The sequence below is a fragment of the Dicentrarchus labrax genome, unplaced genomic scaffold (assembly GCF_905237075.1).
Source record: "Dicentrarchus labrax unplaced genomic scaffold, dlabrax2021, whole genome shotgun sequence".
In the NCBI taxonomy this organism is placed as follows: domain Eukaryota; kingdom Metazoa; phylum Chordata; class Actinopteri; family Moronidae; genus Dicentrarchus; species Dicentrarchus labrax.
Genome location: NW_026136720.1, coordinates 5210688 through 5238446, shown reverse-complemented (window position 1 = coordinate 5238446; position 27759 = coordinate 5210688). Strand labels below are relative to the sequence as shown.

At 41.0% G+C, this 27759-nt stretch overlaps 1 protein-coding gene across 3 annotated transcripts; it reads right to left on the bottom strand.

The window, feature by feature from the left end:
* Nucleotides 1-141: 141 nt before the first annotated feature.
* On the bottom strand, nucleotides 142-26305 carry dyrk4 (dual-specificity tyrosine-(Y)-phosphorylation regulated kinase 4). Of its 3 annotated transcripts, XM_051381556.1 has the most exons (15): nucleotides 25907-26305; nucleotides 25159-25228; nucleotides 9090-9173; nucleotides 7514-7666; nucleotides 7120-7270; nucleotides 6722-6885; nucleotides 5383-5519; nucleotides 4550-4690; nucleotides 3541-3679; nucleotides 3247-3328; nucleotides 2966-3138; nucleotides 2796-2856; nucleotides 2532-2661; nucleotides 2213-2394; nucleotides 142-2015 (listed from the first exon to the last, which is right to left on the bottom strand). In XM_051381556.1, exons 1-15 carry the CDS (start codon nucleotides 25936-25938, stop codon nucleotides 1741-1743), a joined length of 1974 nt encoding a protein of 657 aa, XP_051237516.1. In that variant the 5' UTR covers nucleotides 25939-26305; the 3' UTR covers nucleotides 142-1740. The 3 variants fall into 3 exon arrangements, with proteins under 3 accessions (XP_051237516.1, XP_051237517.1, XP_051237518.1); XM_051381557.1 differs by lacking the exons at nucleotides 25159-25228; nucleotides 25907-26305 and adding an exon at nucleotides 15168-15990; XM_051381558.1 differs by lacking the exons at nucleotides 25159-25228; nucleotides 25907-26305 and adding an exon at nucleotides 11935-12776.
* Between the last annotated feature and the right edge of the window lie 1454 nt (nucleotides 26306-27759).

The window sequence follows — 27759 nt, the reverse complement described above, 5'->3', positions numbered from 1 at the left end:
AATGGTATTTCTATTTTATTTCTACAAATACAGACTCTAGTGTGTACCACTGTACCAACAATGCCTCGGTATCATTTCAAGTTGAACTACGGAAGCATAAACACAAAAGTGAGGATAACAAATATAAAATATCACAACATATTCTCTTTGAAACAACTTTTTATTTCATCATAAAAGACATAAAAATGTTTTTTTTTTCTTTTCATATTTGAGCTACAATCCATCTTCTCTGGATCTCTGGTTGCTTAGCTAATAAAGAGTGAGGGCATAAGTCTATCTTCAGTTTCTATTAAATTGGATCTCCGTTGGCGACTAAATACATGAATCAATTGTAAAAAAAAAAGATTAATAATGAAACAATTGTTTCATTATGTTCTGTGACATTAAGTGAGACATTATTTTGTCAAATAAATCCTGGCAGGGTCATCTGAACCCTTGTCTGTTTGACAGGTAAGAATCCAATTCTATTCCAGGTGTATACACACAATAGTAAAGTGCAAGATTTCTAATACTGCAAGGCACAAACTATCAATAATAGGATTGTCTTTTTGTTTCTAATGTAAAAAATATTATGAATAGCACAGACATACAAAATATCCTCATACAGAAACACCACAACAAGTAAAACCTTGTCTAAACCCTCAACAAATATCTGAAATATTTTCTTAAAATATGTTCTGTATTACACATACATAGGAAATTACAGCAGGAATATGTACAATAAATTCTATTACAAATACATTTATGACTGTTGAATTAAATTGTTGAACAAATATGAAACATAGGATCCAACATAGTCCATAATAAATAAGTGAAATCATTAATAATCAATGTGTCAACAACTGAATTCTACAATTAAAAGTACATTTATTACAATTATTTATTCCACATAATTAAAAAACATTTTTGGCTCAGCCTTTATTGCACACGATTCATCATATATTTTTTACCATTAGGAAAGTAATGCTAAAATGTCTAAATGAAAAAAAAAAGAATAAAAGCAAAAACAAAGATTTAATCAATTTTCTACCCCATGCACCTTTTTTTTAAACATGGAAACTGAAAAAAAAGAAAGTCTAACCTGTTTATCAAAGATGTCAATGCACAGCAAAGATTGGGTTCAATAAATAATACAGAAGACAGAGACAGAAAAAAGTTGCTGCTGTACTATGAATGATGTTTTTAACCATTTGATCTAAATTCAGCATGTGCATTCTTGATGTCTAAAACAAAATCTCTGCCTGCAACTGCTTCCAAACAAAAGTTTATAAAAACAACAACAACTGATTGATTGATTTCACTGTCATACAAACCACAGAAAAAAAAAAGAATACACTATAACTGTATATTTAAAACAATAAATAAAAGATGTCCCTCAGTGTGTCCTGTCTTTAAATCAATATTTCATTCACGGCTGGTGGGAACTGGTTTGTTTCCAACCTGTTAGTAGGAAAACATCCACTTGAGCTGCTTTCCAACTTGAAACTTTTTCTATGGCTCTGACTTCTCTTAACATGTTGTTTTGTGGCGTCATGTAGACACAAAAGCAACACGGCAGTGTTTGTAGCGTGTAATGAGAGCATGGATGGAGGATCTTTTCATTTACTGTGTGTGCAGGGCCGAGCAAGTGCAACTTTCCACTTCAAGAAGTCAGTCAGTCTCAGGTGGGAAGTTGGGACACAGAGTTTGAACACCCCCAGTTCCCACTTGTCATGAATGCAGCACAATTCCCTTTGACTGTTACATGATGGGGGGCAAACACTGGGACGATTCCTGGCTATCTTTTCTCTCTGAGCCCACTTCCTCTTGAGGCTTGATGATGATGTGAACGGGCCTCTCGCCACCTCCTTCTTGCTGCGTGGTATCCGTGGAGAGCTTGCCCTCATTCTCACACACTTCCTTCTCCGCCGAGGCCCCGATTGGCCGCAGACGCTCAGCGGGGGTCATCTTTGTTCCGGTGACTAAACCATCTCTCATCTGCTTGTCTGTGCTGCTTTCTGAGCTGACTCTCTCCGCTATAACATGAAATAAAAAGACATTAAATGTCAGCTCAAGGGGAATACAATAGAAGTCTATAGGTATATTTGCAGCTATGGCATGAGCTAGTAGTTATGCTTAGGGGATTTAGGAAGGGTCAATACTGTGTGTTTAATTTTGACTTGTGTGGTTATAAATTACACAGTATGGATGAGGAAATGGACTGCACCCTTACCAGACATGCTGTTAGTTTGTTTGCGGAAACTGGGCTCGCTGCTGTTGTCTGTGCTGGTCGAACTGTCGGAGGTCTTCTTCACTGGTGGCTTGGTTCTTGGCCGGACTTTGTTGAAGTTTCCCTCCAGGATCCACTCGTGCTGCAAACCCTCATCAGGAGTCATACGCTTGGTTGGATCCCAACTGGAGACAGACACAGAAAAAGAATTTAAGTCTGTGAGTGAAAATTGTTATTATTATTAAAATACCACTGAAGCATACTTGAATTAAAACATTTGGACTGTAAAACAGATGTTTATAGACGTTTAGAGTGAACATACGTGAGGCAGCGTTTGATGAAGTCTAGGAACAAAGCATCATTCGTTTTCATCGCAGCTGACAGCTCCTTGGAGTTGGGTCTCCTCTTCTTCCCCTTGCTGTTAGTGATGTTCCTGGGGTTTCCTTTCGAGTCTGCACACAATTATCAAACACAGCATAAAGCCTAGTTATTCAGTTATCATTTAGTCATTCTGTACTCTGCATTGTTTGCTGTACAACATACAAAATATCCACAGATCAAAAACAGTGTGAAGATAAATTCTTACCAAAGAACAACCTCCTCCTCGATGCGGACTGAACAAAATCATTCGGAGGCATTCCCAGAACCTGCAAGTTAAAATATCAGGTCACTTTAACACACTGTTACGCATTTACATTTGTGCAACTTGCAGAACAAACGCAAATAAATGTGGACACAAATATATTTATGTCTTACCTCCATTATGCAAGCTATTTGCTCCACTTCACTCTCTCCTGGGAAAAGAGGATAGCCTGTGTAGAGTTCACCGAGGATGCAACCCAGACTCCACATGTCAATGGCCATGCTGTAGGGGTGACCCAGGATGACCTCTGGAGAGCGGTAGAAGCGACTCTGGATGTAGGTGTACACTATTGGCAAAGAAAGAAGTTCTTAAGATAAGTTCTCTGTCCTTCCTTTGAATGTCCCGATATTGTATAAAAAATTCATATTCTCTCCATTTGGTATTATGCTCTTACCCCTTTGTTGTTCATAACAGCTTGATCCAAAGTCAACCACCTTGATGTTCCCCGGCCCTCTCTGAGACAGAAGGATGTTCTCCTGTTCAGAAGGAGAAGGGAAAACGTTTAAAACACGCTGCAATACTATACTGCTCCACAAGATGGAGCAAAATCCACACTGTTTTTCAGTTGAATTGTCGACAGAGATACAGTGATTCAGTGCAAAGGGTGTGGTCCACATCACGTTTTGTTCACATCAATATATTTTAAACTGGTTTCATGTTCAGGTATTGCAGAAAATGAAGTCCGTACCGGTTTGAGGTCACAGTGGATAATCTTCTCCCTGTGCAGCATCTGCAGGCACCTGAGAAGAGCATGGGTGAAGCGACGGATGAGAGCGAGACTGAAGCCTTGGAAGTTGTTTTTTTTGATGAGCTCGTACAAGTTCACCCTGAAGAAAGAGACAAAATGTGATGTGCGGTTAGTTCATAGTGCTGGTAAAAGATAAACATTGCAACATTTCAAGAATTTGATTTATTTTTATTATTTTTTCCAACTCTCCTTACAATACTTTTTAGATTGTCCATTTTCTATCTATGCAGGTTGTTCATACAGGACTTGGCATAGAAGAGTGAGCCCAGTACGGATTAACTTATAAAAAGATGCACCACATTAAGAACTACATGTTCCTCAAATAAATACTCTGAAAAAAGAAGGCTGCTAAGTTTAAAGACACTACACTTTACTCATAATAAAACATCGGACTGCCAAGAGCATACTTACAAATGATCTATGATTGTGCTCACATTCAGAGGGAGACAGAGACACAGCTATTTCCTGCTACTTGTGATAAGCATAAACGTCTTTAGACTGTGTAACTTGAGCCTTCACACCATGAAGCAAGAAGGGGTAAGAGATAGGGCCCTAATCAAGGCCTTAACTAAAGGATTCGGTGACAGTAATGTTAGACAAGGTGGCAGTGCAAGACGTCCTCTAAAGGTCATTCAGCCAGAGTGATACACAAAACTATCTCCCCTCAAATAGATATCAGTGGCAATCCCCGCTAAAATGGCTAAAGGTACACAGGTGATCACTTAACTCCTGATTGACTGTAGTCACGTAGCAATCGAGGTAATGAATACAGACAGGTGATAAAACAGTACAGTGATCTAACCCTGCTGTTGTACCTGGGGAAAGGTGGCTCACCTTGAATACCTTTGATTAACAGATGAATTATTCAGTAATGTCTTTATAGCCTCCTGTAAGACTAACTTCTGAACATGCAGGCCTCCTTGCTTGCATGCAGAGTGAACATACTAACCCGAGAAGTTCAAAGGAGATGCAAAGGTGATTGCGGAAGTAGAAGTACTCCTTCATGTGGATGACGTTGTGGAGGTTGTCTTTGTCTTTCCTCTTTATTACATCCAGGATCTTCAGCTCAACCAGAGCTTGGTGATGAAACCTGCAGACAAATTTACAGGTAGCGTTAAGATACCTGAATTTCCAGGTATAGCTGAGCAACAACACATTAATGAAGTTATCAGTGTCAAATACTGGCATGCCAAAATGGTGATAAATACTAGGATACTTTTAATATACTAATATGTACATTTCTGCTGTTAACTGTCTCTGATGGAAGGGTTTCTCCCAGCACACGAATCCTTAAAATCCCTGGATATTTCTTAACATCAACCATTCACAATCCTCTCCCAGGAGAGATAATATCGGACATCCTCCTGTGGCCGCTGCGGCCCTTTGCACCCATTTTGTTTTCTGCATTATTGAAGTGGCGGTACGACCCGATGGCTCCTGCATCTAACCTAAAGGAGTCAGGCAGTTGCTGCCACTGTGATCCACAGCGAGGAAGGACAGGTAAGATAACACCACAAGGTGCCGACTTCTATCATGCTAAATCAGGATCTGAACGATTTGGCAGACTCCTAACATGTAAAATGATCCTGGTGCAGACATGTGGGAAAACCTCAGAATGGAGGTATCGGATCGCAGATGAATGCCAAAAGTTGACTCCTTGAATGTGACAAATAATTTATTCTATAGAGTATCTGGTGAAGTGTAAAAATATTCTGGATGAATATCTTTTCCAGGCAAGGTTCAATCAAAGGTGACTGAATATCAGAAGGAAATTACACGTACCTTTTCTTATTACGTATCATCTTAATGGCTACGAGTTCATTGTTCTTGTGGTCCAGACATTTCAGGACCTGCCCAAAGGAGCCTTTCCCAATCACTTCAAGAACTTCAAACCTGTAGGCAATGTGGTCATGCAGCACCTGGAAAAAGGAGAAGAGCACTGTAAATATTTGAGCAGGCTTCACTACAATGCCCTGTATGCTTTAACTAAAGGGGAAAAAATCACTAATAGCAAAATTAACTAGACTATTTTACTGGACTACAGAACAGTATTAACTGTTCTACGGCTTTGCTGTAACTGGCAGTTCAAGCTTGTGACAGTGAGATGAGTCTCAAAAGAGATATAAGAGTCTAAACAATGGTCAGTCACTCAGCCTTAAGCAGCTCATTTATTACATATTGTCTAACACACAACTGCCTGTCAGTCACCTGATTCATACAATACAATTCAGCCTGTTGTCACAAGGTTTGATGACCTCACTTCAGTTTATTATTTATTAAAGAATTCAGCAATGAAGTCAGTTCATGTCTACAGCTGCTGGATTAAGGTCATACGCAGGCATCTCGTCATGTACAGTTCAGATTAGGCAGCTTGAATGCCTGAGTATGTGTGTGTGTGCGTGCGTGAAATGAGAATTAATATCAACTACATGTCTTCACATCTATCTTCTTACTTTAAAATTATTTTAAAGTCCATGCACATTTGAATGTGTGAAAATGTATGGTTGAATCCTTTCCTCACTGGTTGATATAGTTTCACTTCTTGTTGGAACTTCATAACTAACAACTTTCTTCAGATTTCCTAGAGATATAGTACAAATTGTAATTCATTACAGTGAGTATTTAATCACTTTATATTTTTTGGCAAAGCTGTGACAGCTTCGAAAAGTCTTTGTTGGTGCATTCCAGTGCTTCTGGGAATTGTAAGACTTGAGAGTGGACCGCAAAACAGCAAACCTTTTTTAGTGCAAAATGCTCACATATATATTATTTCTGTGATGTTTGTTTAATGCTTGTGTGCCAGGCTTGAGTTTCAACCAAAGCTTGCGAATGTACTGCTTTTTGGCAGCTGAAAATAGTTTGAAAGCACTTGCCATAAGAGTCAAAGAAGAATTTTCTGCTTGTAACTCTGTAACCACACAACAATAACATAGCTTCACTGCGATAGACCACCCATCTCAAACACTTTTTGAAGTCTCTGCAAGTATATTACATACAATACTGAAATGAACTGAAACCAACTGATGTAAAATGTTCAGCAATAATGCAAAACAGATAAAATGAAATTAAATGAGGTAAATACAACAGGTATGGTTATTTAATGCTCCATCTAACGCATTACCCTGATGTAGCTTCCATGCTCGTCATCGTATCCCGAGTTCTGCGGTGTGCCCTGGGAACCCTCGATCTTCTGAGAGCCCAGACCCATGAACCAGATCTCTGAGTAGTCCATGATTTCCTCCTGCTCAAACTCCGTCAGCCGGTCCTGGAAGTTCTTCAGTGCCTCTGCAACAGGAAGTAAGAGGAGGAGGACAAAATTAGTCACTTTTTTATTGATTACACCTCTGCCAAGTGCAGAGGATTGTGAACAATCGACTTCAATGCCAGCGTGCTATTTTTATTGCATCAGTAGAATCTCGTTACTTAGTTACATGTTTGTGTTGGCGCAGCCAGAAATGATTCAAAGTATCTGTGCCTTTCTGCTTGTGTTGTATTGTATTATTATCCATAATAACATACCTATTGGGGACATGGGTAACCTTTGTCCTTCATATGACTTCTCTTTCTCCAGCTTGTTGCTGAAAATCTTGCTGTTGCGGGAGACTGACACTTTATCCATTGCTGCACCAAAGCGCATGGCGAACTGCTGGGTGGGCTTCGGCCTCTCATCCTGTAATATAAACACATCGAGAGTCCCTTGTTATTTTCAGGACAGAAAAAGTAACTACAGTATAACCTTCATAATGTTTTCACAATGAACATTGTCCCTGAAACTACTCTTATATAAGCTACTTTGGATATATACTGACGCTCGAGTCTTTTTCCTCCCATCAGAAACATCATGAGACACAAAACTAGCTGCTACTGTAGAGTTTTACAAGCTGCTCAAGTTGCTAGTGTATGAGGGACTCACCGGGTGTGCTTGATAGTTGTTTTGGCCCCCTTTGTTGGCAATTTGGGGCAGGATGTTGTCCGACTGCTGGTGCTGGTTTTTGGCATTGCTGACCACCACCTGGACCACCGGTGGCTCAAGCTGAGGCAATGTCCCTACACCAGGGCCGAACTTCTGTAAATAACAGGGACTGTTTTAATTTTACTGGCTTCGATAATTAGAAACACAACTACATTAAAAAAACAAAAAAACAAAAAAATAGGGTAAAATTATGTAGGAAACAAGATCTTTCAGTCAAGTTTTTCAAACTCTCAAAGCTTAAAATTTAAAGATGAGATGAAGTAAGACGAGTCTGACAAAAAGTGAGAATATTTAGGAAAATCAACAAAGAAATTGTCCATCTTCCACAGCTAGAAGGCTTTTAAGATCTTTTTACTTAGGCTAGGGAATACCCCACTGTGCGTTTGAATAGAACAGAATAACAAATACTGAATAGATCCAGCTGTAAACAGGCAGTAAAAGCAGCTACAGAGAGCGGGTTAGCGAGTGTGAAGTCTAAATGCATTATTCTTTTTTACATTGTAGCTACAAGCTTGTTACAGCCCCTTTCATTTTTTCATGAGAGTGTATTTGTGTCTGGCTTCGCCTTGTCAGATTTGGTTTGTATTCTCAGCTAGCGATCTACAACCCTTTCACATGCATTTGGTCTGTGGAGGCTCAGGTGACCAGGACCCCTAGCAGGTAGCTGGAATTACTGATCAGGGTGAGAGTGAAATGGGGACAAAGCCTGGGAGGCTGGGTCCTGACAGAGTCTCTCTATGGTGGCTCTGTGGGGGAGGTGAAGAGTAGCAACCTGCTTTTCTCTTACTGCCATCCTGCTTGCTCTGAGAGCACGATTACACATGTCACAGCCTTGACAGGCTTGGCACTGGCAAAGATGGGCAAAATTAGACCTCTGTCCTATGCCAAGTTCTCTGGAAAAAATGAGATATCCAATAAAAGAATACCTGTGTCAAGAGAGATTTATAGTATATATTTAAGCGCTGCAATCCCACTCAAATTTCAGGTGGAAAAATTCAAAACAGTGCTGCCCCTTCATTCTGCATGGTAGCCTTTAGCAATGTGCTGTATTAGCAACATAATAAATTCTTTCATATTAATTATTAACGGCATTCCAGGAAGAAAAAGATTTCTATACAGTAGATTTTTCATCTCATGTGCTTAGAGCTGCTGCAGGATCTGCCAACTTGGTTATGACGCATAGAGATAAGGGCTAAATATAGTTGCAAGCACCTGCCACAACAGGCAGAGGAAGTAAACACAGTTACGTTCCTGTACATAACTGGAGGACATGCTGCTTCATTAAGATGCACGTATATCAATGGAGATCTGCAAAGCGTTACACCACATAACCACATATGTGCAGACAGCTGTGCACAGTCACATCCATGGAGTAAATACATGTCAATATAGATGGCATGAATTGTGACGAAAAAGGAGAGGAATATTTTCTCTTGCCACGTTTTTAGGTGATTCAAACACTAAAGGAAAAGATGGCTTTGTTGATATGTTGTGGGTGCAGAGTAGATGAGCTGACCTGTGAGCAGGGTCGGTTTGTTCCAAGGCGGTTGCCTTCTGCTGGGAGTCTGTGAGGGAGAGGGAAGGCCTCCGGTCGTGACGTCTGTGGGAGGAATCAGAGCAATTCATAAAATGCCCTAAGAAAAAAAAAACTGCAGTCACATATGTAAGTTTTTTCAGAGTATAATGCATAACAACATCATCTCCAAATACAATTTTAGGAATCCTTGCACACCAAAAGAGATGATTAAAGCAGTCATGTTAAATAATAATGAAACAGCTTCTTGGCTCTGGCTGGATTCTCCAGTCTCTTTAGAAACACATAGCCTGAGGGCAGCTGAGAGAGGTTGCAGCCAGACTAGCAGAAATAATGTACTATGATCTTAAAATAGATTACTTCTGCAAAAAACCCAGCAACAACGATCGGGTATCCTCTGTGTACCTGCTAGTTTGTGCAGGTGCGTGCACATGTGCACATCCATGTGTCTGGCAGTGGGTGTACACGTGCCTCCAAGCCTGTGCACACTGGAGATCCACTTGCCTCAGTGTGTTAAAGGGAAGCGATGAATGTTGTAAAAAAGCGAGTTCCAGATATTCTAAAAAAAAACAACAAGCACGACTTGCATTTGGGAAGATTCTGCACGCTTCTCTCTGACACCAAGCCAGCTTACACGTGCCTTATTAATCAGCGGGTGAGCGTGCAGCTGTGTTGGGCGACACCATATGGGTGAATAAAGCTTAGCCCCAAATGGGGATATGTGCTAAACTCACTCTGGCACAGGGAGGGGGTGAGGCAGGCTGTGTGGGGTGTTGTCCACAGGTGCTGGGTAGGAAACAGCTTCCTAATCATTAACCTTTACCACTGATTGAGAAGCATAAGCTACATCAGATCAGTGGTACTGCAGTATCGTCCAGGGGGAGGAGTAGCTGAACTGACCCATCTCGACCAGCTCAGAGGAGGAGGATGAGACACTAAACTGACTTCCTAACTCTGCTTTAAAAACTTCTGAATTCTCACTGCTCACTGGAGGAAATTAAATCCATCCTCACTGGTTTTGCTGTTCACGTTAAAGCTGATATAGGAGTACAACATATAGCCAAAGAAGGGGATGATACCCATCATGTTACAATCTCAAGAGCACTGTGAGTGACAGCAGGAGCCATGTAGGTCAATGTGACAGGTTGGCTTCCAAAACACCACCTGTGAAAGGTGTGCTGTAAGCCTGGCTAATGAGCACTGAGCCAGTGGAAACCCAGTGACAAGTGCAAGAGAAAAATAGTGACCCTTTATTGCACTGTGATGAATGAGTGTCTGTATTTGAAGTTTATAAAGTATATTCACAACCCATGTGATAGAAATAAGTGTCAGGTGTTTGGGCCACAATGCGGAAGTGAGTGCACACATTCTGTATTTCTCACCTTTGTAATTAAAACATAAAACAATTAGATTTTCTTAAAATGCAAAACAGCAGGAGATCAATATATATTAATCTGTATCTGTGCCTAAAATTCACAAATGCACAAGAAAGAAAATAACATCATACGTACTGTTTATAACACACTGAGTAAGATAACATTTTATTGTATGATATTATAAATTGTCTTTCCAGTGTACTCATAAATTTCCAGTCTATTTATGCACAGATGAATCATCAAAGAGGGCATTTGCTCTTAATATACCGACGGGTTTACATAAAGTTACATAAATAAATAAATGGAAGAGAAGACAAGGAAACTGAAGTCGAGAGCGATGCTGACTCTGTCTGTGTGCGACTGCAGGGTCTTTGCTTGAGGTAGGATCATCCCAGCAGGTGTGTGAGAGCAGATTCAGCTCATTAAGGGTCATTCCTCCAGGGTCAGTTGGTCAAAGGGTCAGCAAAGCCATAAAACCAGGAGTAAGTGAGGGTAAACATCAACAAACTATAAAACCGTGCTCACTCACACTATCAGCTGTCAGACTTGCATTTTGTGATGTATAATTGCACTGCTCTGTCATTTTTATTGCACACAAGCTGTGTGCTCCCGATGGCACTGAATGTGACCACAGGGAAAGGATGCATGTTAATGAAGCCTAATCACTGATCAATCCATGTGATCAAAATGAGTGTTAGTGGTTAATTTAATTTGTTTTTCAAAGCAAACTATCCTTTATTTCTAACTTCTGTTACTAAAACAGCAAAAAAATCTTCTTTGAGCCAAAAACAGCAAGGGTTAAATTTATATCAGTTTCCATGTAAGGTGTGAAAAATACACCAGAACGCATATAGACTTACAGAATCTGTCAGCACAACAAACACTGAAATAAGTAGGCTAAACAACGACTGAAATAGAAATGGATCAGATTTTTCATCATGACTTGGCATGAGGTCAGGAGAAAGGGGGCGGACTAAAAAATAAGCATTCAAAGATAACTTGCAGAAGAGAAATGGAAATTCCAAAGTGAGAATAAATTCACATTCTTGACATGGATCAATAAAGATAAATAGGAAATGTGAAGTAATGTTGTTTTTTTTTGGTTTGTCATTGTAAAAGGATACCTGTGGAGGGTTTCTCCCAACATGGAATTAGCCTGGAATGAAGCCCTGTATCCGGGCAAAATACATACTTAATCCATTGAAAAGGAGATATGGGAAATCTGTATGTTCAAAAAAGAGTACTAAAAACCAAAGTGATACTATGTGAGATAATAATATAGAAACTCTACCCTTGGTGACCAGACCAACCATGCCATTATCAGAAAAATCATAGTGACACTTGACACTTGACCATAATATGCCTTTAAATTAATTGAACATAAACCACAGTCACACTACAATTACCAGCAGGTCAACCAACCAACTTGCTATCAAATCAAAGTGCCTCACCTTGTTATTTATTTCTGGCAACATGCTGTGTGATCAATGTCAGTCTTTACAGCAGCTTGACAATCCAAACACAGAGTAGAGATTATAAAATCCAAGAAAGAGTCATTGTATCCAACTCTGTCAGTCCAGCCTCAAAAACCAAGACGCACTTTTCCAAGACTCCAACTTCGCGAAGAGGACTGAATCAACACTGGTGAGTACAATCCCGATGACTGATCACATCCACGGACCCAAACCTGCCGTACTCCTGGTTTTACGCGCACGAGGTAATGCGCTGTCGTCAGAGAGGAGATTAGGAGCGAGAGGCAAGCTGTTGAGGGTCTCTGCGCCTTGACGCGTAATGCTAAGACACTGAAGGAGCCACCTGTTCAGGTTTCTGCCGCTGACAGCTGGGGCTGTCCCGATATAGATTTGTTTTTATCCGTTTGCTGTCGTCCACCTACACCATGCTGTGTGAGTGATGCGCCCTCCAACACCGACGCTGTACAGAGAGAGGCTCCACACCGACGCACGCACGTCGTGGCCGCATTCAATTTACAGTAAAATGTTATGTACACTGTAAAGAGGATCCCTACTGTCAAAAACGTGTCACGCAGTCTGTCTCACCGTCATTCTGGAAATCTTATCTTTCTGACATCTAGGGCAAAGATCTGACACAGGAACTTGTTTCCAGCGTCGCTTATTTCAGCTGTTAAAACGAACGAGCTGCGATATAGCAAAAGGAAAACAGAATATAAAACGGATCACTCAAGAAAACATGGAAGATAGTTTTTAACTCGGGCTGCCCTGAAAAAACATGATATAACCAAATAAACTGAATGTTAAATAGGCTACTTAAACAAAATGGACAGCCTTTGAAGAATATCCTTTTCCTGATAGAATTTTCCTCAGTCCATGTGATGTTTAGTAGCCTAGGAATCAGAATCAGTATCACCTTTATTGGCCAGGTGTGCTACACATACAAGTAATTTGACTCCGGTTTCACGTTGCTCTCAGTGTACATACACAGAAATATGCATAGACACAGCAAAAGGAAAACAAGGACAACAAGCTAGAGGAGGTAAATATAAAACCGGGCTACTATGTACAGATGTATGTCTGTCTTAAACTACAATCACATTTGTAGACAGCAAGACAGCAAAGAATGCTGGTTTTATCTATGCATGTAAACTGTATGGACCCTGAGCTCCCAAACTTTCCAAACCTCTCCCAAATAGATGGAAAATAGATCAATATTAGACATTTTTTGTGAGATTTTGTGCTTAAGATGTACAATAATGACATTAATTAATTTCTCATTTTGTTGGAACCTTCCAGAGATTCTAATAGGTGTTAAAACAATGCAAAGCATACAGTGAGAGGACAGCTTCCCACGCAGAGCACTGCAAATAAACTAATAAACTGCACACTTTTATTTAACCAGGATGGACTGTTAAAGATCCAGATCTCTTTTCATACGGTAAATATGGCCAAAATGGCAGCTCAGTTGTTGCAAGAGCCAACACAAGGCCAATAGCCACAAAAGGAAGAAGAAGTTGTTTCTAAGTTTATAACTATCAGACGCAAAGAAAGAAAAAAATGGCTACTATATTGAGTCAGGCGATAGAGCTGACAGACAGACGTTGTACAACCAAGGGATGCCAAATGTTTCTGAGAGCAGGCAATATACTAAAATTTCACATTCGCAGTGTAAAAAGAGTCTCACGGTTTTCCCCTGACCTCAGTGATATGTGAAATAACATCTTGTAACAAGAGGCCAGACATTACAGCATGAACACCATGTCACCATTTGTTTTCCAATGACTAATCCCCACTGCAGGGGTGGAAACAACTCAGCTGCTCCATGTGATGAAGAGCCCAGAACAAGCACAGGAGATGAATATGATTAGATGACAGCTGTTATGCAACAGCAGTGGCCACTTCAGTAATCAGGCTCAGCCTTGGGACAGGATGAGATGAGCTGAACTATCGAGGAAGCTGCTCCTGCCCTCCTTATTCCATCCTTACTAACTCTCCTAATCTATTCCCTTATTCCCTAATTGGTTGTTGCATTTACAAAGTTAATAAAAAAAAGTGAATCATGAAGTTGAATCACTGGAGCCAGATCAGACGTGAGCTGACAAAACAATTTATTCTGAGGCAAAGAGTGTGTGTGGCCCCTGCTGGTGGAGTGGCCCCTTCAGGTGAATGGGTAAATGGATGGACAACAGGAGGGAGACAGGGGACACACTCAGAAGTGGGAGGCTCCTTTAAATCTGGTCTGATTAATAACAACAAGGGATGCAGTGGGAGGCATTCATTTTATACAACGTAGATTACAGCCGGAGCAGAACAGACTAGGCTGCCTGTTTGTTTGTAAAATGCTACTGTGACACCATTTTATACAGAAACACCACTACTCTGCTTCTCTTTTTATCTCTACACTGCAGCACGATAGGAAAAATTGACTAGGATAGGGAATACAATTAATCAAATTATCGTTGAACCCTAGAAATATTTAGTTCAAAGGTTCAGTGTGTAACATTTAGGAGGATCTATTGGCAGAAGTACAATATATAGTTCATCGGTATGTTTTCGTTGGTGTATAACTACCTGAATATAAGAATTATTGTGTTTTTGTAGACTGAACGTGTTTGTTATATCAATATGTGATTGCGATTAAATCAGCGTATGTCTGACACCCCTTAAGTCTCCATGCCATCCTCTTGCCACCCCATGAATATTTCTCTAGATCCGCCCCTGGCTGGCTGTTTATCTTTAGCAAACTCATTTGAGAGTGGTATCAATCATCTCATCTAATTCTCCAAAATAAAACCAATGTCCCAAAACAGTATCTTCAGTGTATAGCAAAAATCAAATAGTACATAATCAAAAAGCAAGTCAAGCACTGTAAACCAGTTCACCTGGGAGAGTCATTAGGCTGTATGCATTTTGTCACCCAGGTGACAACGCATTGGTGATGAGAAGCAGCGGAGCAAAACAATGGAGATACAGTATATCTCACCATGACAACCAAAGATTAATGAAACAAAGCGTCAACAGTTTATGTATGCCTGACATATGCTGAAACAAGCAGGACTGTGCTACCAGTGAGCGATTCTAAAAATAGAGATGGAAGTGCTCAGAACAGGATATAAAAAAAGAAAGGAGAGAGAAAGAGAGAGTGTGGGCATTTATATACAACAAATAGTTGTCTGATGTCCTGTCTCGCCTCCGTTGCCTTCGAAACATACCTCAGGTTGGACCCTCCTGTTCCTGCCCCAGCAGCAGCTCTGGAGGAAGCTAAAACCACAGCAGGCAGGTGAGGTCCCGTCTTCCCACATAGCACATCTCCTCCATGCTGCCACGACCACGCCCTCAAGCCCACCTCAGCCTCTGGACAGCCAGTGATGATGATGATGATGCCAGGCCTGCATTTCCTGCTGTTTGTGGTCTATAAACTGTAAGTCAGGGTGTTGTTCCCCGACTCCATTTGAGAAAAATAAAATCTTCTTGAAATTAACAGAACTTTGATGCTACGAAGTTCAGATACGCTGACTTGCCATCGTCTTCTTGTGCCAATCCTGAAGATATGAATGACTTCTTAAAGCAGAACTTCTTGTGGTTCGTCATAACTCTCCCCAACCCTCTGGACTGCGTCATATATTTGTACAAGGTTACATTCTGGTTATTTGAGACCTTGGTTCCCTTTTGTTTTCTTCCACGGCAGGTTTCCTTCAAACTATTTTTCTCTGCTCCGGGATACAGACTGCGTAGAGAGGCAGGCTGCAGACAAGACAGTGAGAGGATGCTTTTGCTTTGTGCTGTTGCTATAATCGGTGAGGGAGTGCCCGCTGTCTTTGCCGCTGCCGGTGACGTATGGATGGGACTCAACAAGGGACCCATCCTGAGCCGGAGACACAGCAGCAGGGGCCTGGCACTTAGCTTCCTGTAGAAGAGGCCTCTGGGAGTGCAGGCTTGGGGGGGGGTTGTGGGACTAGAGAGAGAGAGAGAGGTACTGTAGGTACGGATCCCATGATCCTCCCAGGTGGGCTCTTCATGGGGCTGAGGAAGTCAGACAGGGAGGAGGTTCAGCTCTAATGGGCATCCCATGGGGTTCAACAGACGCCTGCAACTTTACTTTCCTTCGCCTTCTCACTTGCCACTGTATCGTGGAGACAAAGCCAGTGGGGCTGTCAATCCCTCCCCCCCCCCCCTCCCCTCCATCTCTTCTACCGCTCTCCACCTGTTTTGCTGCTTCCACAAACCCCTGCAGGCTGCTACAGTCTTGCTGACAAATAGTGCATAGATGAAAGCCTATCCCACCACACCCTGGCTGCCCCTGGCCTCCTGCCTGCAGCACACAGCAGCAGGGAACTGCAGAGTCCACAGCAGGGCAGGACGCAGGGGCTGAGTATGAGCTTTATACTGCAAGTAGTCATGGGGGAACAAAGTTGTAATTACCTCTCTGCACCTCTTTACTCATTGTTGATGATTAAATGATTTACTTGAGATGACTGAAGGAGTACTGACTGAAGTACAAACTCTCTATTTAACCTTAGTCATTAGTTGGGTTATATTGCAGCATTTCATTTTAAATGTTTGCATGCCAAAGGACCAGTCCTCTTCGTGAATACAAGTATCTTTGCTCGCATGAGTGACCCTCTACCTAAAATAAAATCTGTAAATCACCGTGTTTTGGTGACAGGAAACATGTTGCTATTTCTGTAGCATGAAGCACCAGGCTACTGTATTTCATTACTGCCCTGTCAGCCAGTCCTGATGCTTATATGACTCAGAGTGGTAGCTGCTGTATCTCTTGTCTTCCTACACACCTTTTGATTTAAAATTTTCAATATTCAATCCATGGCTCTAAACCCAACTATAACAAAGTCATTCGACAGGCTGTTGGCCTACAAGTGCCACAGCTTTTCCACAGCTTTGAACCATCAAGCCAGATCTGGATAGAGTGAACAGCAGGTGGTTGGACCGACTACACCAGGCCAGATGAGACTAAATTACCTCCTCTTAGAGGGTTATAACCCGGTGCCTCACATTCTATTAGGCCCTGGTTAATCGCTGCCAGGTGCCAGACAAGGCAAACTGAAGCGAGGTGAGGTGCCAGCCAAAACAGACAGTATCAGAGTCTCTTTCCATTTGGCAGAGTGGTGCGTGGGTAGTTTGACCTGGCTGGCAGGTGGACTGCAGCATCTACAGTTTTAGACACACAGCAGGCCTCTCAGTGACAGCATGTCACCATGTGAGATATGGGTCGAGTTCACGAGTTGACACAAGCGCATACACTTAAACACACTCACAGGCATACGGGCAATTATAGGCTCAATTGTGACTTACACGTGACATGTTAATGGTGCTTGGCAATAGCAGTTGGCCAGTGAAACAGATTAACGTGTTTGTGGTGAGGTTCTTTCAGTCTTTCATCCAGCTATCTATGAATGGAAAATCATTAGACCAAGACTTAAAGGAGCAGTGTGTAGGATTTAGAGGCATCTTGCAGTGTAGTTGCAGATTGCAGCTAACTGAACTATCCCTGAACTAGCCCTGATTGATCTGAACTCCAAAGAAAATGTGTTAAAGGTTCTTTGTTTGTGGTCTTGTGGACAAACCTGCTGAATATAAATTCTGACTTTTGTAGTTATGTCAGCATCATTTTGAACTGTTTATTACAAATAAATCACAGCAAAATCGGTTTATTTGGCGTTCATACTGCTGTTATAAGTGGGTTCAGTGGTGAATAAACGCATTTTCCACACGTGAGGTGAGGCAAAATTGGAAAGTGTGAGTGAGTGCTCCTCATTTTTTAGGACATTGCAAGGTTTATTACGTGTTATCATAGCATCTTTATAGCATCAAGGGTGGGAGGAGATGAAATACTGCTGTCACTTTAATCACATTTGAAATGAGGTCAGTTTTCTATTTAACCAATTGTGTAAATTGATATTATTTCCCAAACCTAAACCTTTGCTATTAATTACTTCTTATCTGAACGCTACAGAGTTTCATATTTGCACAGGGGCGGCTGAACAACCAGCACGCAGTCAGTGTATTTAAAAGACATTCAATAAGCTGGAAGCTGTTATTATTGTAAAGTAATTACAATCAGGTCAGATTCTGAATGCTTGCCTGATTATCCTCATTCTCTATCAAAAGGAGTGATTTTGCACGTGTGAGTGTGTTTTTTTTGGTTCAAGTAAATCTGTGCCTGTGTGTGTGTGATTGTAGATGTGGACACAGCTGAAAATTAAGCAGGGCTCAGGCCAAGCCAAATCTCATTAGCCACGTGGAGAGGCTCACTCCACTGCAGTGAAGAGGGTGAACAAAAAAAAAACCCCTCTTTAATTCATCTTGTGTCCGACAACAGTGCGACACAAGGCAGCGTTTGATTGTAGCAAAGTCAAGTGAATGAACTACATGTTTGCTGCGTAGCTTCAGTCAGGACAATACATTCTGTACTACTGTAACCTATAAATACACAGGGTGGGTATCAGTGTTACGTACATATAGCTACTGCTGGAGCAGAGGGTGACAAGTAGCAAGTTGTTGTGTTTTTATGACATACACTGTAACTGCAAAGCAAATATGGTAACTCACGCCGCTCCTTGATATAGAACTGTCAAGAAATGGGTTATATGCTGTTATATATTTAATAAGAAAAGAATTAAAGTAAGAGTATAGTACAGTCAGTGAAACAGTCAGTGAAAACAATTAAAATGCCACTATAAAATCATATATAATCCTATAGTTATTTTCAACCTTTGCTACTTCCAGTCAATTGGGCTGGGCTGTATAGTTGAAATCAATCATATAGTTGAAATAATTCCAGACACAAGTGACCCAAATCAGATTTTTTTGCCTCATATATTTTGTATAAGGATCTGTTTTTCATGGCATTGCCCCTTTTATATGTCGTCCAAATCAGATTCAGGTCTCTAGATCTACGTTCTTTATACAGGTCATTTCAGGACTGTGATCTGTTCATACTGGAATCTGATATGGGCCACATTTAACAAATATTGTGAAATGTAGCCTTAGTCGATGAATTGAGAATCTAATCATTATCTTTATATTATTAGGAAATGTATGTGATATTGATTTATCTCAGTATATATCTCAGTATGGCGAATGTCCTGTTACTTTAATTAATTTTATACCACATACACTGGCACAGACACATTTCCCCCATCATTTGTGTATTTGCTGGTGTGTTTGTATAGTGTGGTTGATGGAGGTGGAGGTTGACCCACTACTTCATATTTGTGTCAACTGTTCCCGACCAGACCACCTACATACAGAGTACACATAATCCTCTCATGCTCCATAATACACAACACATCATTTCAAGTACTGTAATAACCACAGACAGACACACAAGAGTGCCCTGTCTGTCTTCTTTATCAGACAGAGAACCAGACTGTCACAAAAAGTGCCAGAATTGGGCCACAGGTCACGTTTCCTGGCCTTGTTTAGCAGATGATTAGATCATGGTGGTATTATAAACCATAGTCTTTTCCCATTTCCCCAAGAGTGTGTCTAAAAAATTAATCCCTCACTTTTGAGTCTAGTGCACAGTACAGACCTTTTGACTAATCCTGTGCCCTGATGCCCAAACAACTTGATGGAATCCTCATATTTTCTTCTCATATAATACAGGATCACCAAAAACAAACCTCTTTCACACAGCCATAATTATAGTCCTGTGCTCAAATCAGTCAGTACTCAGGAAACTCTATACTGTTTACTGTCCCACCATGTCTCCACCCATCTCGTATTCCTTTGCATTGCAGCCATATAGAGACGCAGCCCTGAAAGAAACATGACCTGGAAAAATGTCACTGATACAGCAAAAAAAGATGATTTCTTTAGCTCTTGTCTTGATTGGATTGTTTCTGTAAAGCAATTCTCTAAAAAGAAATGTGTTTTTTACAATACAAAGGGAGGGCTTTCTGTGTGTATGACACTAGCATTAAAGTTAGTTAGAAAATCTAGGTAAGGCAATGGCATTAAGGTACTGACAGGTAGAAAGTCCTTATTTTAAACTCTTGTAAAAGGATTCAGTAAAGAAAAACAGGAATATAAACCTTTGGAGCAAGAAAACAAGACATTCTTATATCTGATAACAAATGTCAAAAACAAAACCCCACAAGCATGGAAATTTTAGAAAGAGAGAAGCTTACTGACCAGTTATAATGATGAAAACATTGCTGGCATCCCTGTTTTGAAGACTTTCTGTTCAAATCCCAAAAGAAATAATTTCGAAAATACTCAAACAAGTTAAGAAGAAAGCTCTACAGCTGCTCCCGGTTATTAAAACACCATAGCCTATACTTTTCAGAGCCACATAATCATCATCTTTCTCTCCAAATTGCCACAGCCTTTGGAAGTCTTACCTCATTAATCATTCTTTCATCTAAGATCTGCTGCTTCCCATTCCTGGAGCGAGACCCGACCCAAGGCCCCATGTCTGGCTCTGCTCGGCCCAACAGACGTCTTAGTTATTTCAATAAAGCCGATCAGATGAAATAATTGGCCAACTTTTGAGACAGCTGAGGCAGGTGTGGCGTTAAACATTTGCACAGGTGCGTGTGTGTGTGTACGAGCCTGAAAGTTTATCTCCATATTCAAAATGTGTGTGTCATAGGTTTTAGTGCTAAATATGCTTGCAACACTGCAGGCTAAACCCCTATCATGTGCAGTGCAGGTGTTGACCTGAATGCCCCAGACTCTGCCCTGCCAGGTCTGAGAACCTGAGGATGGAGGAGGTGCAGCCAGGCCTGTGTGAGTGATGATGGCCTGGCATCTCTGGCAGCTCTGGACACACACACCTTGTCCTCACATGGCTCTGATGTTGCTCCCTATCAACCAAAATCTCTAGGCAACACGACGCAAGTCACCACATCTCATTTTCCATTTTTAACTTTCCTAGGATTCACCCCACTCTCTTTACTTTCTTCAAATCCTCCTGCCATTGCCAAGATTAAACAGACAATTCCATTAGACTATCTCATCCCACTGCCCTCTGAAACCTTTCGCCTATCTCCTTGGTCTTACAGGGGTGATGGGCAGAGGCGAGCTTTGTCACCCAGGTAAGATGAGAGTTGTCAGCCCTTCTTTTGACCCCATAAGCACTAACTGTCCTGTCACCTTCCACAACAACCTCGCAAGGTGATCTGCTTTTGTCGCCACCTGGACACAAAAGACCCCATGTCCGACCTAGACTGACACAGACAATGCACTGCCTTCAAATTGTAACAATTAGTGCAAATTGGAGGATTTAAACTGATGACATGTGTGGCAGATGTGGACAATAAGGACTGGGGCGCTTGTTGTCTTTGGGTGACAAATACAAGAGGCTCTGCTGTTCCCACACAGTGTCGTGACAGGAAACACAGTGGACAGATCGAGTCTGTAAAGAAGATCCCGTCTTAGATTCTGATGGCTTTATTATCCGAGGCTCAGGTGTAATCTACGGAAGTGGTAGATGGAGCAGGTATATACTGACACACCCTGGCCTGTGAGACCAATGCAGGCATAACTAAAAGGCTAACCCAGATTATCGTGATCATAATTGTGTAACACAATTTTCAGTCTTTGGATACATTTTCTAATAATTATTAAATAAGTTTAAACAAAGTTAAAACAATATGAAAAACTGTAAAAGTTTACTAAGTTTGTGCAATTTACGTTGACACTTTTATTTATTTTAGGCTCTGGATGGAAATAAAATTTCTTAAAGTATTTTTTTTGGCTTTTATTGCCTTTTTATTTGATAGGACAGCTCAAGATAGACAGGAAAGGGGGGCAGAGAGAGTGGGGATGACACGCATCAAAGGGCCGCAGGTTGGATTCAAACCCTGGGCCGCTGCAGCAAGGACTCAGCCTCGGTACATAGGTCGCCAGCTCTAACCACTGAGCTAACCGGGCACCAGAAATTAAGTTTCTAATATAATAAACTATTACCTGTAGACACTAAAATAGATATAACATATGATTATGTCAAGTTAAAGGTCCAGTGTGTAACATTGAGAGGGATCTATTGGCAGAAATTGAATATAATATCCATAGGTTTGTTTTTCATTAGTGTAGAATCACCTGAATATAGGAATCGTTGAGTTTTCATTAACTTAGAATGAGTGGGGTCACCTTCCATAGAGATTGCCATGTTGAACCACCGACAGAAATATTTGCAAATCTGAAAATATGAAGGCATCAGTGAGCCTAACAAGGTAACAGCAACCCCATCCTCTTACATAACAATCTTTTAGGTAAGATCTCACACATTATTACACAACAATGCTGATGAGCCTATGGAGATGGAAGGAGAGGGTGCGACGGGGGAGGACGTTGGCATACCCAGCAGCTCTGTATTGCATGACTCACTGTTAAAGGAAAACAGACACTTCATGCAACCAAGCCAGGGACTCATTAACAAAAACTCCCTGGGTGGCTGTTTACCCCGCATTCTTTGTAAATCCAATTAATGTTTATCAGACTTGGGGAGTGTTTAGGTCCAGCTGTCCTCTTTGGAGTAACACCACAACACCCTCCTTGCCATGAAAACCTGCAGCTGTGACATGGCAGCATAAGTAGGCTCAGCCTTGGCAGTATATATAAAACCAAACGCTGCCCAGGACCAGTGGGAGGGATAACAGTCATCCACAGCGGAGAGGGTGCTGTTATGCATGGATCTATTATGGTGCAAACAGAACATGGAGATTCACATGTTAAGAAGCACTGGCCATGTGACAACGAGCCAGAGGCCTTTCTGTTGGCACGCATGAATGCTTGCAAGCACGTAGGAACATGGGCACAACTTGAACTGCACACATGACAGCACAATCTTATGCACATACACATGCAGAAGTATAAATAAGCAGAGGGGTGATTGGAAAGGAGCTGGGTTATAATATCATTCATACACAGCTACTGATGCACAGTAAAGTGGCAGTGTGAACCCTGTGCTCCGTGACACTGATATCAGCGTGTAATTCAGCAGAGGTGAGCTCTCTCTCTCTAAATGACCGCCTTTAATTCAGGGGGTCCGGTGTCAACAAGGGACAAAGCTGTGATGAGAAACCCTATCAGGGGCAGGGTTCATCAGAATAATGGGTAGGCACACTCCCTATTCCAGTCCGTGGGGGTGAAGGCTGGGCCAGGTGCATGGGTCTGCCCTCGTAAACAATGCTCTTAAGCAGGTCATAAAGTGCACAAAAAATAATCAAGGTCATGGTTGAACAGAGCGTACTGTTTTTATATACGGTTTGAGTTGGAGCTTGATTAATAGATTAGCCTATCAACAGAAAATTAATCTGCAACTATTTACAATATCAATTAATTGTTTAAGTAATTCATTAATCGAAACACCAACCAGTATGAGGTTCCAGCTTTGCCAGTGATTCAATTTGCTGTTTTTCTATTTTATATCATTGTAAACTGAATATCTTTAGGTTTTGGACTAATGAAGACAACTGTGACAGACATTTTCAACAATTTTCTGACCAAACTATTAATAGATTGATATGAATTGATAGATTGATAATAAAAATTTTCATTTCACAAGTTCTCTACAAGTTAAAAACATTAAAGAAGCGGATACATCAGTGCTGAACCTACTACAGTATTAATATTACAGCACAAGGATTCAAGATTAGTCTTCAGCGAATGGATGAATGCCCAAAAATTAGTCATGTATGTAGTTATCTATGTCCATGCAGCACAGGGTACCACTTTATTGGGAAGATAAGACAACACTTTCTGATATAAAAAGAAGGCTTAAATGCCGAAGGTGGACGTCAGTAGTGAGTCATATCGAGTAAAAGCTGCAAACATGAAAACACTCTGCATGCTACAGTTTCAAGGCATTTCACATCTAGAGGGGATATGATGCATCGGCTGAGAGCAGCTGCTTGCGTCTGTATTTTGTAATGACGCAAATGCCCTCTATTGATTTCCTAACTTAGAAAAAGAGAAAATCTTTTGAACTGACACCCTGAGCGCGGAGTCCGCTCACAGCATAAGCCCAAACAGCTTCAAACAACGCCTCAGATGAGGCTCTCCTCAGTTTCTCACTGATGTTCAAAGATTTCCAGCATTCTTATCTCAAGTGTCTTTTGGCTTAACAGTGCCATTGGTAATTAATAACTAAAGAGTATCTATGTGAGGGGCCTTATTTAAGCGCTGAGATCAAAGCAAATAAAAAAAAACCATGATGGGATTAAGCATTAAAGAGTTTTACCAACACACCCTGCAGTGTGCGGTGCTCTACATGTAAGACAGAACAATAAAGTCTGAGCTTGGTTTGGATTCTGTATTTGACTGATAATGACCATGGCTATTGCTGTGCTCACACCTGCACACACACACGCACACACAAAAGGCAGCCATTCATTCATTTCTTTTATCTGAATCTCATGTCCCTCATGGCCAATATTCATATGTTATCTACATTGTGTTTCCTCACTATTCATCTATCTCCTCATCAAACCATCTCTATTATAAACAGAGCGCTGAATGAGCCCAGGTAGCTTTAGAGTGGGACAAACAGCAGTGTCCTTTACAATGTTTCACATCAAAGGGATTCAGTCATTCCTGCTCCACTGGTTTATCCACCCTCATGGCAAAGAGGTCCAGACATTATATTAAAAGTTTAATCAAGAGTAAATAGAAAAGTGTTCTCGGTGCGGGACATCCGAGGGGCTTTGAAACACTCTAATCCCTCCACGCGGGAAGGGAGGGGGTGAATCAGTCCACTGCTGCGTGAACGTGTCCTTGTAGGGCAGAGCTGAAAGTTGTGGAACTTTCCAGGAAGGGGAGATGACGGGGTGACGGTCTGGCGATGACAGAGCAGAGGACCTCAGATACAGTACGTGGCCTTAGAATGGCTCGGGGTTGGGCAGGTTGTGATCTCTCAACATTTGCAAATAGGAAAAGGGCACCTCTCTCATACGTGCAGGCCAAGAACACCACAAGGCAGAGTATGTTCCCTAATAAATCACTTCTGCTGAGTGCACACAATCACCCAAATAACATTTATTTAATGGCCTGCAGATCAAGACAGGGTGTAGAGTTGCTTAGAGGCACACAAAAAAACATGGCCACCACTATAACTTAGAATGATATACTGAAGCGGTCAGGCTGACAAGAAAAAAACAAACACAAGTCTGTCAAAGATTTTGTAAAGAATTTACACAGGATACACTGATGAGGAATTCATAGCTATACCCCTACCTTGATCAACCGTGGAAAGCTGCCTTTTCTGTCCTTTAACAGCTTATCCAGCTTATTTCTGGTGCCACTCCTGTCCAAAAGGAAACATCTAAGTTTAATACGACTGCACATATGCATGGAATTCTTTAATGATGCCAATACGTATTGCCTCAGAGTTCAAGAATAAATCTCTGGTACAAACCAGCTAATGTTGCACTGCCATTAACCTTGACTGAAGCATATATAAAAAAAAACCACGATGTTTAGATGACATGAATTTGTGAGCTGTTTTCTCTTATAGACAGTCACAGCTGTAAGACTGAAGAGCCTTTTCCATTGCATAAACTACACTGACACCTTCTGGGCATCCGTTTGTCTTATATTAAACACGTTGAGGAGTGCCTGCTTTTATGGAGGTGTCGACTCAGTCAAGACAGTTTCCGGTGCTAAGCTACCAATAGGATAAAGTGTCTCATTTAGTAAATATGTAAACTAATCACCGGATGATAAATAACTTCTTGGCTCTTCCTCACGAAAAAAATAAACATCCATTAGGCTGTTTCATTACAGTGACTTGTTCCTAATAAAGAATAAGACATTATTCATTATCCACAAACTTTTAGAGTAGAGTTTTAGAGAGTATTGTTCATTTGCAAAGACAGAGAAAGAACATTAAAAAGAATAAACCAACACCAGTTTGAGTAATATTCACTTGAGTGCACAAAAAATGGAAACATCACTTTTAATGAATCTCTCCTGTAGCACTGACCTTTTCTCTGATGATTTGCTCGGCGCGCTCATGGTGAACTGATCAACAAGGTGGCAGTGATGAAGCGGTCATAGTTAGTCCGACCCGGTGATAATGACAGACAGACAGACAGACAGATAGACAGACAGTGTGCTGCGGGGCGTCACCACCACCGGCTTATACTCGCCACACTAAGTACTCACTGACAATTTCATTCTCCTTTTCCTTTTTTTTTTTTTCTCTGACGCAGCTTTTAGGCAGGTGCTCACGTGCGTGCTTGCGCGCGTGTTCGCACGAGAGAGAGAGGGAGGGAGAGAGCACGAGACAAAGCGGGAGACAGACACCCACTGGGCTATACATTTTCCACTCACTGTAATTCATGGTAATGCTAACAAACCATTTCGTGGTTGTATAAAACTTCCTTTTTTTTACTTCAGGAAGGAGAACTTTTAGATTGAAAAGATACACGATGCTTTAATGTAAGGTATACTGGACAAGTTATGTTACATGTGTTTCCTATATATTGTACCGGGAGATGAAGTAAATGAAGTTAATGGGATGGAAGGGGTTTGTCCACAGGCTGTTATAAATGACAGAGTTAGCGTTTAAGTTTGTTTATTTGTGGCCAAAAAAGCTGAAGGTGAGATGGGAAAGCACTCAGTGAAAAATGTGTAATGGATACAGTGTGAATCTTTTATGAGAGATTTGTCTCTGTATTGTGAGATAAAAGTCCAAACAGAGCTCTGCTAATGATTCAGAGGTTGCTACATGCTGGAACTGACCCACTTAAGTTATCCTCTCCAACTGAGCTACAACACAGCATGTATTGAAAAACATGAACTCACTGACAAACACCTGTTCTCCTTCCGATCAGTGATTGGCCGATTAGCACCAGGTGAGGAGTGCCACTTAGTTTTGCCCCTAATGTGAGCCATCTGTGTCTCACTGTCTTCTACTGGGTGGGACTGAAAAGAACTCATTGCATGTCGGGTATGCATAATGCTGGGAAGCTGCAACCTAGTGCTCATATATATTTTATGACACTATGACTGAGCCAGGTGTAATGAGGAAATGTGGGAATGATGTGGAAGAGAGGTTACCCTTGAAATACATGTGATGACTTGTGGTATGAGGAACTATGATCAGCTGTGCAGTTGTATGAATTTTATAATGTGGGTTAGTTTTCTTTTTGTGATACACCACATCTGATGTTAATCATCCTGTAATTAAGCTTTCAACAAAGGAAAACGTGGATTTTTTCTGTGCTGGAGGAAGACATCTAGGCCTACTGTGAGGTCATTTCCTGGGTGTATACGTATATGTATATAAATAACTGTATATATTTTTTATTCTATGTTATTCTGGTTTATATATGTTTTATGTTATTGCAGCCTTTTGTTGTATAATGTGGATTCATTTCCTTGATTCCTTGATTATTGATAATAATAATATAATAATACAATTTATTTATAGAGTGACGTGTTAGGTAATAACTATAACTTTTGGACCCATATGATTTTTTTGGAATATAATTTAGATATAACAAGAAAAAGATATTGATTAAAAGAGTAATTGTTACACATTTTCTGTTGCGTGCAATTTCTTGGCAGTAGGGAAATTAAACAGTTTTTAATTTTGCTTTGGAAATCCTGAAACTGTGACTGTGACTCTGACTCCCTGAGGTGTTTCTGACATCCTGTGTGTGTGTGTGTGTGTGTGTGTGTGTGTGTGTGTGTGTGTGTGTGTGTGTGTGTGTGTGTGTGCTTCTCAGTTTAGAACCTACTGTACAAACAAGGAACACCAACAATACTAATTAAGGTTCTGTTCCATTTAGTGTAGCAGAGCCTTTCCAGTGAGCCAACATGCACAATAGC

Bases quoted from the DNA above. Each gene is read 5' to 3' on its own strand.
- dyrk4 (XM_051381556.1), bottom strand. From the start codon at position 25,938: ATGAGCGCGCCGAGCAAATCATCAGAGAAAAG. The intron at 9,174-25,158 runs GTAGGGGTATAG...TTCCTCCCACAG, and splicing joins GCTTTCCACGGTTGATCAAG to ACGTCACGACCGGAGGCCTT. The intron at 7,667-9,089 runs GTCAGCTCATCT...TGTTATTTACAG, and splicing joins CAAACCGACCCTGCTCACAG to AAGTTCGGCCCTGGTGTAGG.